Source organism: Macaca nemestrina, chromosome 18, assembly GCF_043159975.1.
Source record: "Macaca nemestrina isolate mMacNem1 chromosome 18, mMacNem.hap1, whole genome shotgun sequence".
Taxonomy (NCBI): domain Eukaryota; kingdom Metazoa; phylum Chordata; class Mammalia; order Primates; family Cercopithecidae; genus Macaca; species Macaca nemestrina.
The window spans coordinates 21,258,207-21,272,523 of record NC_092142.1 but is presented as its reverse complement, the minus strand read 5'-3'; the positions used below and the strand labels follow the sequence as shown (position 1 = coordinate 21,272,523).

Sequence of the window (14,317 nt, the reverse complement as noted above, 5' to 3'; positions counted from 1 at the left end):
ATGTATCTCCCCTTTCTAGACTCATCTTCAGAATTAGAGTCACCGTCTAGGCCAGCAGTTCTCAACCCTGACTGTACATAAGAATCACCTGGGACACCCAGAGCCAGCTCCTACAGATTCTGACTAGTTGGTCTGAGCTAGATACCATGGACTGGTCCACCTTGGAATCTCCCCAGGTGATTCTAATGTGCAGCTAAGGTGGAAAGCAACTGCTCTAAGACAGTTAACTTTTAGAAAGCAATGTGCATAACGGAGTGAATGGTATTTTCCATTTTGTATTTTTTAAAGAAGAGTGTATATATGCTCCTGTGTTTTTAGTAGAGACAGGGTTTCACCATGTTGGCTTGTTATATAGATATTTTTACACGTATATAAAACTTGTTATATAGGTAGTCAGGATTTTTTTGAAAGGATGCAGAAGAGACTGGGGACAGCAACTGCCTCTGAAGAGGGAAGCAAGGGAACTACAAGTCTGGGGTGGGAGGGAGACTTGCCTCTCATCCTATTACCTTTAGTGCAATTGGGATTTGTTAATCAGGAGCATGTATTACTTGTTTTATTAAACATTTCCAGTATTTAAAAAAAGAGTGTACAGAATAATACAACAAAACACCCATGTCCTCACAACCCAGCTTAAGAAATAAAACATCACAATATAAATAATAAGTCCCTCCTTCACTCTTTGCCTTCCTCCTTCCCCAGAAGTAACTGTCACTCTGAATTTGGCATTCACTTTTACACTTCTCTTACATATAAACTTGGTTTACATATGCTTTAAATTAATTCAGCTAGTATTTATTTATTTACTTCATATCCTACTATAGATATTCTTTTGCAACCTGGGTTTTTTTTAAATTCTACACTGTGTTTTTGAGATTTCACAGTGTTGATACAAGACTTTTTCAATTTCAGAAGTTGATTTTTTTAAGATTAGATAGATATATGTATGTTCTCACTGATATGTGGGAGCTAAACTATGAGGACCCAAAGGCATAAGAATGATGCAATGGACTTTGGGGACTTGGATGGAAGATTGTGGGGTACAAGGGATAAAAGACTACAAATATGGTGCAGTGTATACTGCTCGGGTAATAGGTGCACCAAAATCTTACCAATCACCACTAAATAACTTACTCCTGTAACCAAGTACCACCTGTACCCCAATAACTTATGGAAAATAATAAACATCTAAACATAGAAAAAACAAGGAAGGAAAAAAATAGATGGATATATAACATTTGTGCATCAGGGCCAGGCAAGGTGGCTCACGCCTATAATCCCAACACTTGGGAGGTTAAGGCGGGCAGATCACTTGAGGTCAGGAGTTCAAGACCAGCCTGGCCAATATGGTGAAACCCCATAGCTACTAAAAATATATAAATTAGCCGGGCATAGTGGCAGGCACCTGTAATCCCAGCTACTCGGGAGGCTGAGGCAGGAGAATCACTTGAACCCGGGAGGCGGAGGTTGCAGTGAGCCGAGATTGCATCGCTACCCTCCAGCCTGTGCAACAGAGGGAGACTCCATCTCAAAATAAAATAAAATAATAAAATAAAAATAAACATTTGTGCATCAACTGCTTATAACCATATATTTGGACATCCAGAATATGATTTTACTGTGACTGGACTTAAGAATGTGTGCTGCACATGTGTAATCGTAGGTGATGTTCTGTGTGTTCAGGCCCTGCTGAGTATGTGTGACCATAAGTACCTTGCGCCTGAAAGTGCAGGTATGAGAGTGTGTGGATATGCTTTGTGGGGAATCTGATTGTCGTTCAGCAAACATTCACTCCTTTCCTACCCTCCACCTCCTGCCCCATTAAAGTTGGTCTTGGTCATGTAACTTACTTTGGCCATTGGAGTGTGGCAGAAGTGACAGCGTGTCAATTTCCAGCCTAGGACTTAAGGAGAATTGTACTTATCCCTTCTCTTTTTGGTAGTTTCACACCTTCATGGTGAGAACAAGTTCTAGAGGCTGGGCTCCAAATGCAGCCTTATAGAGCAGGGCTGCTCCAGTGACCCACAGATCAGGCAGCAAGAAACATATGCGAATTGTTCTATGCCCTTGAGATTGTGTGGCTTTGTTACACAGCAAAAATGACTAATTCATGCTTATTTTCCATGTCCCTTGACCTAGACTATCTAACTTCTGGAGCCTTACTCCAAGAAAAGTGTCATGCCCAAATGTAATAATCAATAAAGACTTGTTATTGGATTAAATGTGTCTGCACATGTGATTGCATACACTGGACATATATGTGCATGTGCCTAGGGCACCAGCCAGTGTGAGAGCCAGAACAGATGTGGGTGTGAGATGCACACTAATAGCAGAGTGGTAGCTAAGTGATGCCCGTCTGCACACATCTGCCTGGGGGGCCACACAAAAGGGCCTGAGTTCATTTAGCTGTGGCCTCACTCCCTTTTCCAGAACCTTGCACATCCTGGAATGGAGCTGGAAACATCTTAGCCCTTTGAGGCAGGGAGGAAGCTTCCAGAAGCTTAGACCGCAGTATAATTGACCACACTTTCTCTCCCCTTCAAACTCCTTCCGCCTTCTTAAGATGAAGCACAACATTACCTTTGTGGCTATAGAGCTTAATTCATCTCCTGAGAAAAGTACTAGAAAGGGTTCCAAGTCCTTCGTGGTCTCGGCTGTCCAGTGCTGAGGGAGTCTAAAAAGATATAATAACCAGTAAAGTGAAAAAAGCATGCTGTGGTTGACATCTGTTGCCTTTTCCCCCAACACTCTTGTCTTTCAGGAACAGATTGTCTTATACTCAGAGAAACTGTCAATCACATGGTCCCACTTCCTTGATCAAGAAAATTGGCATGTGATACAGGCTGACCAATCAGAGTCATCCCTGGGAATTTTGATGGAACTATCAGAGAAGCTCTCCTTTCTCTGGTATCTCTGGCTGTAAAGAGGATATTGGAGGACATTCGTATTACCAAGTGGAAAAAGTAAAGACCACACCAAGGAACACAGAGTTGAGGGATGGGAGGAACGTATTCCTGATGATGTCATTTGAGACACTGGATTCAGCCACGCCTGAAGACCACCAGTGGAGTTTCCCATTACATTCCATTCCTGAATTCAATACATTCTCATTCTCTTTAGTTTGAATTAAATTATTGAATTTCTGCCATTTACATCAGGAGGAAGTGTTTCCTTCCTCCTCCTCCCCGATAGAAGAGTAATTATATATCTCTTCCTTTTAATTTACCATAACAGTCTTTTCCTAGAATAAGAAAAAAAAACTTTCTCTTGAACTTGGCAGGATAAAATAAAAGCACTGACCCGGAATCCACTGTTATTCTTATGTAGATCATAAATGCCTACAGTGAAGAGCATTACACTATCTTTGGTGACATCTCTAAAGGAGGTCTGCCCAATTAGCAGTGACAGCTGGTGGCAATGCAAAATCATACAGCCACTTTGGAAGAACTTTGGTGGTTTCTTACAAAAGCAAACATGTTTTTGCCATATAACCCAGCAAACACACTCTTTGGCATTTACGCAAAGGAGTTGAAAACTTATGTCTACATGAAAACCTGTATATGGATGTTTATAGCAGCTTTATCCATAATTGCCAAAATTTGGAAGCAACCAAATGTCCTTCCATAGGTGAAGGGCTAAATAAACTGTGGTTCATGAAGACAATGAAATATTATTCAGCACTAAAAAGAAGTGAGCTATCAAGCCAAAAAAAGACCTGGAGAAAACTTAAGTACATACTACTAAGTGAAATAAGTCTATCTGAAAAGGCTATCTGCTGTATGGTTCCAAATATATGATACTCTAGAAAAGGCAACAGTATCAGTGGTTGCCAGGAATTAGGAGTGAGGGAGGAATGAACAGGCAAAGCCCAGAAGGATTTTTAGGGCAGCGAAAATACTCCAAATGATACTATAATGGTGAATACATGTTATTATATACTTGTCTGAACCCATAGAATGTAAAGCACCAAGAGTGAACCCTAATGTAAAATACAGACTTCGGGTGACAATGAGAATCCAATGACAATAATGTCAACATAGGTTCATCAGTTCTAACAAATGTACAGCTTTGGTGGGGGATATTGATCACGGGGAGTTTATGCATGTATGGGGTCAGAGGGATATGGGAAATCTCTATCCTCTCCATTTTTCTGAGAACCTAAAACTAGTCTTAAAAATAGACTCTAGGGTCAGGCATGGTGGCTCACACCTATAATCCCAACACTGTGGGAGGCTTAGGTGGGTGAATCCCTTGAGCCCAGGAGTTCAAGACCCACCTAAGCAACATGATGAAATTCCATCCCTTAAAAAAAAATACAAAAATTAGCTGGGTACAGTGATGTGCACCTGTGGTCCCAGCTACTTGGAAGGCTGAGGTGAGAGGATCACCTGAGCCAAGGAGGTTGAGGCTGCAGTGAGCCATTACTGTGCCACAGCACTCCAGCCTGGGTGACAGAGCAAGACCCCATCTCAAAAAAATATATATATATATAGTCTATAAACTAATAATAATACCACTGCTGTGCATCTGTAAAGGGCCATGTTTTCCAAATTTCCCCTTCATATGCCAAGCTGTGTAAGTAACAACTCTTTGAGATTTGTAGAGAAGCTACTATTGATTCCATTTTACAGCAAATCTGAAGCCAAGGCCAGGCGTGGTGGCTCATGCCTGTAATCCCAGAACTTTGGGAGGTCGAGGCGGGTGGATCACGAGGTTAGGAGATCGAGACCATCCTGGCCAACGTGGTGAAGCCCTGTCTCTCCTAAAAATACAAAAATTAGCTGGGCGTGGTGGCACATGCCTGTAATCCCAGCTACTCGGGAGGCTGAGGCAGGAGAATCGCTTGAACCAGGGAGTCAGAGGTTGCAGTGAGCCAAGGTTGCACCACTGCACTCCAACCTGGCCACAGAGTGAGACTCCGTCTCAAAAAAAAAAAAAAAAAAAAAAAAATCTGAAGCCAAAAGAAGAAAGGTCACATTTCCAAAATAAGCCTAATAATTTTATCTCATCCTAAGCCAGAGACTCTGTTTGCAGGGCAGGAAAGCCAAGGTTGAGTGTCCCTCCACAGAGCATACCACAGCCCCAAAAGCCAAGCCCAGCCACTCCTCACCCGTACTGTCCCAGGAGCTTGAGCCTCACTGCAGCCTTTTGCTTGGGGTTGAGGTCTGGACAGTCTCTGAGGCCGTGTAGAGCAGTTGCCCAGGCCCTGGGGGAGATCCCCCTGTCGATGATGGCTGCGGGCAAGTGACACAGCAGGTTCCCCATGATGTCCACAGTGTACTCATCGGCAATGGAGTTGTCCTAAACCCAAAAAGTGGAGCCAATGGGCAGTTCCAGCAGAGCATAAGATCATGAACCATTAGAAATATATCCTGTGAGGTGGGCACTGTGGCTGACACCTATAATCCCAGCACTCTGGGAGGCCGAGGCAGGCAGATCATTTGAGGCCAGGGGTTCAAAGTCAGGCTGGCCAACATGGTGAAACCCCATCTATACTAAAAATACAAAAATTGGGCTGGGCGCGGTGGCTCAAGCCTGTAATCCCAGCACTTTGGGAGGCCGAGACGGGCGGATCACGAGGTCAGGAGATCGAGACTATCCTGGCTAACATGGTGAAACCCCGTCTCTACTAAAAATACAAAAAACTAGCCGGGCGTGGTGGCGGGCGCCTGTAGTCTCAGCTACTTGGGAGGCTGAGGCGGGAGAATGGCGTGAACCCGGGAGGCGGAGCTTGCAGTGAGCCGAGATCACGCCACTGCACTCCAGCCTGGGAGACACAGCAAGACTCCGTCTCAAAAAAAAAAAAAAAAAAAAAAAAAAATTGGCCTGGCGTCGTGGCGCATGGCTGTAGTCCCAGCTAGTCAGGAGGCTGAGGCACAAGAATCACTTGAACCCGGGAGGTGGAGGTTGCAGTGAGCCGAGATGATCATGCCATTGCACTCCAGCCTGGGTGACAGAGGAAAACTCTGTCTCAAAAAAGAGAAAAAAAAAAAAAAAGTTCCAATCCCAAACTTCTTAAAGACTCCAGGATCTGAATTGCCTACCTGCCACAGATTCCTAGAGATGGAAGGGGACCTGATCTTCCCCAGGGATGCAGGCCTCAGAAATCTGGAAAACCCTGGCTTGCCACACCAGGAGCACTCAGTAATTGAGCACTACTGTCATTGTTACTGCTCTAAGAATATTCCAGAGTTCAACCACCATTATACTATTAGCACCACAACAACGAAAACAGCACTTCAAAGTCTGTGTGCCACTTGAAAGCCTTCAAAGCTCTTTTGCACTTTTGCAAAATGACAAAAATTGTTGACATTTGTTGTGTGTTTCCTATGTGCACTGTCCTGAGTATCTACGGGTCTCAATTTAGTCATCTTCAAAGTAACTGTAAGGAGTAAGTACTACTATTATCCATTTTTTAAAGAAAAAGAAACTGCCAGCTAGCGGCAAGGCTAGGATTCACACCCAGACAGTCTGGCCTTTGAGCCTTTACATTAAATAACACATTGCCCATGTCATGCTCTCAATACCCTATGAGGAAGCTGGGTACAGTGGCTCACATCTGTAATCCCAACACTTTGGGAGGCCAAGGTAGGTGGATCACCTGATGTCAGGAGTTTGAGACAATCCTGGCCAACATGATGAAACCCTGTCCCTACTGAAAATACAAAAAATAGCCGGGTATAGTGGTACACACCTGTATTCCCAGCTACTTGGGAGGCTGAGGCAGGAGAATCGCTCAAACCTGGGAGGCAGAGGTTGCAGTGAGCTGAGATCGCGCCATTGCACTCCAGCCTGGGTGACAGAGTGAGACTCTGCCCCACCCCAAAAAAAAAAATACTCTATGGGGGATGTGCTATTACCCCCACCTTACAGATGAGAAGACTGAGGCTCAGGGAGGAAAGGTGATTCGCCCAAAGCCACATAACCAATCACTGGCACCCAGTCTCTGGGTACTGTGCTCTTTCCATTCCTCCAGAGTAGCCTCCCCTCCTTTGGACCCTGGAGCAGAAGTCTCCAGAACCAATGGCCAAGATTGTTCCAACCAGCAGCTTTAGAGTAAGCTTCAAGACCCACAAGTCAGACTTCTGGACATCAGAGCAGGCTCAAGATCCCAGCCAGATCCCTCACAGGGCTCCCCAAGATGGCCACAGACACCCAGAGGGAGGGAATGCCCAAGAAGAGTTTTCTTACCAGGCACTGCTGCACTTTCCTGAGGACTGAAGTCTTTTTGTGGGAATCTAAAACCAAGGAATCCAACCAGCTCTTCCCCAGGCTGATCAGAAAGGGCACACACTGGGAGGCTGGGACAGAAGCCAGGTAGCGGGCCCTGGAAAGGGATGTGGAGAACAAGAGGAGGAACACGCGGCTGCTCCTGTTGACCCCTAAAATCAGGGTCCACATGCCCAAGAGCTCATCCCAAAGACGTTCTTTAAATGTTTGTTCTCCCCAGTGATGCTTTGGCTCCCTGCAGCAGGTAGCAAGTCTCCCACCCATCATGCTCCTCTTCTATGGGTGGGAACAAACTTCCCATCATGCTATCTCTTCTATGAATGGGAAACAAACTTCTCATCATGCTCTCTTCTATGGGTGGGAGCAAATTTCCCATCATGACCCTCTTCTATGGGTGGGAACAAACTTCCCATCATGCTCCTCTTCTATGCCCCAGAGCATTGATCAGATAATGGGTTCTCCATAAATAAACATGTTGATTGATGGACTGGTTGAGGGGAGATGAAAAAGAAAGGAAAAAGTAGATGAAAAAAGAGACAAAGAGGAGAGAGAATAAGTAGAAAGTGAGAAAGAAAGATAAGAAAAAGAGTGGAAAGAGAAATTCTGTCATCTCCAGTCCAGAACTCTGCCTTCAGCTCTTGATCCTTCAGCTCTTGACCATGTATTCTCAACAGGGTCAAGGTCACCCTCAAAAAGGAGAAACTGGTTTGGATGGGGGATAAAAAAGACTGTTATGATCTGTGACCCACTGAAACTCATTCCTACTCAGAATATTTTTCCTCAGTGTATAATTTCTTTCATTCAGGAGAAATTAAAATTTTCTCCTTTGGAAGGCAATAATAAAAGTTGAGAAAAGCTGCATGAAACCCATCCGGCCTACTCAACCCCACCACTCGACTGTTCCAAAACCAGATTCAACATCTTCTCCCAAACATGTTCTTCCACCTCTGTGCTATCCCACACTCCTTTCTTTCTTTGTCCCAAGCCTGTTATTGCTATCTCCTTAGTATTATCCCAATCTGTTCTTACTTCCGGCTGGGTGTGGTAGCTCACACCTATAATCCCAGCACTTTGGGAAGCCAAGGTGGGTGGATCACCTGAGATCAGGAGTTTGAGACCAGCCTGAGCAACACGGTGAAATCCTATCTCTACCAAAAATACAAAAAATTACCTGGGCATGGTGGCATGGACCTGGGGTTTCGACTACTCCAGAGGCTGAAGTGGAAGAATCACTTGAACCTGGGAGGCAGAGGTTGCAGTGAGCTGAGATCGCACCACTGCACTCCAACCTGGGTGACAGAATGAGACCCTGTCTCAAAACAACAACAACAAAAATCTATTCTTACTTCTCCATTCCCAGTACCACTGTCTTATTTATTTCTTCATTCATCCAGCAAATACCTACAAAACATCTACAGTAAGTCAGGCACTATTCTAGGCACCAAATATAACAATGAACAAGACACAAGTGGTCCTGCATTCATGGTGCTTAATTCTAGTAGAGAGAAGAAACACAGAAACCAATGAATAAAACAGGTCATTTCAGCTATTAATAAATGTAAGGAAGAAGGCAGGCACAGTGGCTCACGCCTGTAATCCCAGCACTTGGGAGGCCAAGGCAAGCAGATCACCTGAGGTCAGGAGTTTGAGACCAGCCTGGCCATCATGGTGAAACCCTGTCTCTACCAAAAAATACAAAAATCAGCCAGGTGTGGTGACACACACCTGTAATCCCAGCTACTGGGGAGGCTGAGGTAGGAGAATCTCTTGAACTCAGGTGGCGGAGGTTGCAATGAGCCAAGATTACACCACTGCCCTCCAGCCTGGGTGACAGAGGGAGACTCTCAAAAAGTAATTAATTAATTAATGTAAGGAAGAAAATAAAATGGCTCTGTAAAAGAGAATGACAATGGGGATAATCAAACGAGCCCCTTCTAAGGCAGTTCCATTTGAGCTGAGACATGAATGAGTGGAAGAAATGCCATGCCAAGATCTGGGTTACTGAAATAATCTTCAGCTGTCTCCCTTCTTTCCATTCATCCTCCCTGCATTCTGTCCTCCATGTGGGTAGTGGCTATGATTGTTCTGAAATATAAATCTGATGGCTGCACACAGAATATGAGTGAAACTCCTCACTTCACAAAGCCCCCATGATCTGATGTTCCTTACTTCTCTGGCCTTCTCTCCCCTATCTACTCCGCAGATATACCCCCATGTGTTCCCAGAGTGATTTGCTTTTCTTACCCACTGCTGAACCGGACATCCCCATTCCACTGCCTGGAATGTCCATCTTAAACTCTTTTTTTTTTTTTTTTTTTTTGAGACGGAGTCTTGCTCTGTGCCCCAGGCTGGAGTGCAGTGGCACAATCTCGGCTCACTGCAAGCTCCGCCTCCCGGGTTCACGCCATTCTCCTGCCTCAGCCTCCCGAGTAGCTGGGACTACAGGCGCCCGCCATCTCGCCCGGCTAATTTTCTTGTATTTTTAGCAGAGACGGGGTTTCACCGTGTCAGCCAGGATGGTCTCGATCTCCTGACCTCGTGATCCGCCCGTCTCGGCCTCCCAAAGTGCTGGGATTACAGGCTTGAGCCACCGCGCCCGGCCCCATCTTAAACTCTTGATCTAGCACTAGTTCAGTCTCCTCTGTCTCTCCAGTCTATAGGTGATATTCTCTCCTCTGTGCCCAGTGCTCATTATCCCTCTCCTTTGCCTCTCCTTTGGAAAGCAATAAAAAAATTGAGAAAGGCTGCCTGAAACCCATCTGGCCTACTCAACCCCACCACTTGACTGTTCGAAAACCAGATTCAACATCTTCCCTGAAACATGTTCTTACACCTCTGTGCTAACAGAGGTGTAGAACAGCACCTGGCTTTCTAGGAAAGCACCTGGTTTTTCTCAGAAAACCATCTCTCTCACTCTAAGACCTTATGGTTTCTCTCCAGCCCCAGGGGTGCAATACAGATTAAAGTCAGTCAAAGTTACCCATCCTCCCAACCTCACTGATTGGTTCAAGGAAAACAAATTCGCCCAATTAAGGTCAATGAGAGTCAAACCCAAGACATGTATTGAGAACGATGGGAAGAGAATGTTTTTCTCTTTTCCCTGAATATGAAGCTGGGAAAATTTAACCTTAGATCTGCCAGGGTTTCCACAGAGAAAGAACTTGCCTGATAGTGAAGCCAGCAGAGATAAGCTGGGACAAGAGACAAATGACATCATTTGAACCCCTAGATCCAGCCATGCCTGAAGTCCCTCTCAACTTTCCAGTTACCTGAACCAAAAATTCCCTTTTATTGCATAATCCAGTTTCAGTTTCAGTTCTGTTGCTTTCAACCAAATATCAACCTGATACTATAATTGGCTTCATGTTTGTCTATTCCCTCTCCCACCATGAGATTATAAGGTCTGATAAACTAATAGGAATTTCTAAATTTTCAGATAGAAAATTTAGCTATCTGAGAACTAGCATACAGCAAGTACTCAATGAATTTTTTTTTTGAATGAATGAAGACAATAAAAGCAAAATAAGGTAGAAGGAAATAAAGAAGGAGAAAAGGAGAGAAACAAAGTCCAGATCATGTTTGAAAAGCAGGGCTACCCTGCAGGCCTGAAAGCTCACACATGCCAGGAGAAATACCTACTACTCCCATCAGCCCTGATTCCCCTGAAGCCTGGCACAGCCACAAAGCCAGGCCAGATGGGACCTGCCTCACTGACACCCAGTCAGGCTTCGGTTGCTTTGGCTTGGTTTTTACATAACATGAAAAGCAAGAAGGTCTGTCTGAAATGTCTATATGATACTCAGAATTGAAATCCTGGATCTCAAGGGCTTAACTCTCTAAGGCACGCTCCACTCTGCCTCTAGTTCCTCAAAAAAACCCAGTGGGGAGAGAATCACTTTGACTTCAGTGATTCCCACCAATCTTACTGCTGAGCCAGAAAGTGGGGGCTGATGTTCACTTACGGGAGTGCAGCCAAGAGGAAAGGTGGCATAGACAACCTGGAAACTTCCCAGTATTTCCACGCCAAACAATTAACCTGAAAGATTAAGCAGTTCTGGGGATTTAGTGCAGTAAGAAGAAGAATAAACACAAGTAGTGCTTTCCGTGTGCCAGGCACTATTCTAAGTGCTTCATATGTGTTCACTTATGCAATACAGCACCCTATGATGTAGGTACCACTACTCTGCCCAGTTTATGGATGAGAAAATTGCAATAACAAACATTAACACAGACATTTAAGTGTGATGCTCATCGCAATTGTTTTATATCTGCAAGAAAGGGAGATATAATTTAATATTCCTCAGCAGGGGATTGGTTAAGTAGATTATGGTATATACATACAATGGAATAGTGCACCTACTTTGTTTTAAATAAGGTAGATTTATATATATGAACATTAAATGATGTCTGTGCTATTTTATGCATGTGCATATACATATATAGTTATATTATAATGTAAAAACCACAAATGAGCTCATATTGTACACACTATTCTGTTAAACTATATATATAGCTTAACTACACATATAGTTATACAGTTATATTTAACTATATATAGTTATGTTTAATTATATATAGTTATACATAGCTTAACTATATATATCATTATATATATAGTTACATATCTATATATATATATCTTAGCTATATATATAAACAGAACAGTGTGTATAGTATGAACTCACTTGTGGTTTGTTTTTTTTTTTGAGGCAGAGTCTCACTCTGTCACCCACTGGTACAGTGGCGTAATCTCAGCTCACTGCAACCTCCGCCTTCCTGGTTCAAGCAATTGTCCTGCATCAGCCTCCCAAGTAGCTGGGATTACAGGCACCTGCCACCATGCATGGCTAATTTTTTTTTTTTTTTTTTTTTTTTTTGTATTTTTAGTAGAGATGGGGTTTCACCAAGTTGGCCAGGCTGGTTTCGAACTCCTGACCTCAAGTGAGCCACCATCTCGGCCTCCTAAAGTGGCGTGAGCCACTATGCCCAGCCCACTTGTGGTTTTTATATTACATGTAAATAGATAAGTTTTTTAAAATTTGGTTTAGAGTTAGAGTCTCACTCTATCACACAGGCTGAAATGCAGTGACTCGATCATAGCTCACTGCTGCCTTGAACTCCTGGGTTCAAGTGATCCTCCTGCCTCAGTTTCCCAAGTAGCTAGGACTACAGGCGTGTGCTACCACATTTGGCTAATTTTTGTACTTTTTGTACAGTTAGTCTTGCTATATGTTTCCCAGGTTGGTTGCAAAGTCCTGTCCTCAAATGAACCTCCCACCTCAGCCTCCCAAAGTGCTAGAATTGCAGGCATGAGTCATTGCGCCTGGCCTATATTTTATATGTAAAAGAAAACTCTCAAAAATGATAGCAAACTGTTCTTTATAGTTACCTCTGAAACACGGTTGCTCACCTCACTATTATTGACATTTTGGACCAGATACCTCTGTGTACCGGTGCTGTCCTACACATTGTAGGATGTTGAACACCACCCCTGGCCTCTACCCACTAGATGCCAATAGCTCTGCTCCAATTGTGACAACCAAAAGTGTTTGCAGACATGGGCCAAAAGTCCCCTAAGAGGGCAAAACAGTACTCTGTTGAGAACAACTGCTCTGGGGAAAATTTGGGGAAATTTTACTTTCTCTGTATTGTGGTTTTTTGTTTTTGTTTTTGTTTTTTTTGTAATAATTATGTGTTTTCAGGATGGGCATGGTGGCTCATGCCTGTAATCCCAGCACTTTAGGAGGCTGAGGCTGGTGGATCGTTGGAGGTCAGGAGTTTGAGACCAGCCTGGCCAACATGGTGAAACCCCATCCCTACTGAAAATACAAAAATTAGCCAAGTATGGTGGTGGGCACCTAGAATCCCAGCTATTCAGGAGACTGAGGCAGGAGAATCACTTGGACCCAGGGGCGGAGGTTGCAGTGAGCCAAGATTGAGCCACTGCATTCCAGCCTGGGCAACAGAGCAAGGTCCTGTCTCAATAATAATAATAATAATAATAATAATAATAATAATGTGTTTTTAGTAAAAATATAAATGAGAAAGGCAAATTATCTAATTAACTGGTATGTGAAGGCTCTGAGAGCTGGAAGCCTAGGAAAGCACCTTCACTGGGGTAACTCTTCCTGCTCGAACATGTAGGTCTTCCTCAAAGCAGGTCTGACCTCCATCCATTTGCTCAGTTATTGGCTTGCCCACCTGGGCAGGTCTTTTAATATAGTTCAGTGGTTTGTACTAGCAAACCGATTAGAAATGCAAAGTCTCAGGCCTCACCCCTTACCTACTATATGTAAAACTCTGGGAGTGGGGCCTCCAATTTGTGTTTTTACAGCCTTCCAGACAATGCTGATGCAAGCTCAACTTTAAGAATCACTAACAGAATTAACAGCCCAAGGGAATGAGAGAGCTTCATTAAAACTTTGCATATTCCTCTAATGATCTTGAAGGATTATACAGCAAGCACTCTATGCTTCCTGATTTTCTGGGAGATAATTTCCTCTTTGGAAATTCTTCATTCTAGTCTGAAACGCAAGGCCAGAGTTGAGAAGGTGCTTTTTCTATCCATTACAGGAGTCTGTAAGCCAACGGTTCACACCAAAAGTTCAAATGCTGCAAGGCCTATGTTTACTAGCTTAGACCCTGTGAAAAATCAGTCACTGGCTGGGTGCAGTGGTTCATGCCTGTCATCCCAGCACTTTGAGAGGCTGAGGGAGGAGGATCACTTGAGCCTAGGAATTTGAGACCAACCTGGGCAACATATCAAGACCCTATCTCTACAAAAAAATAAATAAATTAGCCAGGCATGGTGGTGTGTGCCTTTAGTCCCAGCTACTCAAGAAGCTGAGGCGGGAGGATCTCTTGAGCCCAGGAGGTTGAGGCTGCAGTAAACCATGATCGTGCCACTCTACTGCAGCCTGGGCGACAGGGCAAGACTCTGTCTCAAAAAAAAAAAAAAATCAGTTACTGCTTCTAATCTCCCCAAAGGGTTAAATAGCCTACATAATCTTTTGGAAAATGAAGTTTTAAGTGAGAAAGAAAATATTCTCAGAGTACTGTTCGCATTCACAGCTACTCCTGGAAAATG

The 14,317-nt window shown here is 43.9% G+C and overlaps 1 protein-coding gene across 5 annotated transcripts in view; it reads right to left on the bottom strand.

Moving 5' to 3' along the window:
* The window catches only part of LOC105485009 (otoancorin), a 96,169-nt gene that overhangs the window by 26,969 nt on the left and 54,883 nt on the right, over window positions 1-14,317 (bottom strand). For 4 of the 5 annotated variants that reach the window (XM_011747161.2, XM_071084231.1, XM_011747162.2 and 1 more), the window contains 4 exons: window positions 11,193-11,266; window positions 7,192-7,327; window positions 5,111-5,301; window positions 2,581-2,674 (listed from right to left, as the gene is read on the bottom strand). In XM_011747161.2, the coding sequence (XP_011745463.2) occupies window positions 2,581-2,674; window positions 5,111-5,301; window positions 7,192-7,327; window positions 11,193-11,266 (495 nt within the window). The remainder of the gene's footprint in view (window positions 1-2,580; window positions 2,675-5,110; window positions 5,302-7,191; window positions 7,328-11,192; window positions 11,267-14,317) is intronic. The other variant, XM_071084230.1, reaches the window with a different exon arrangement.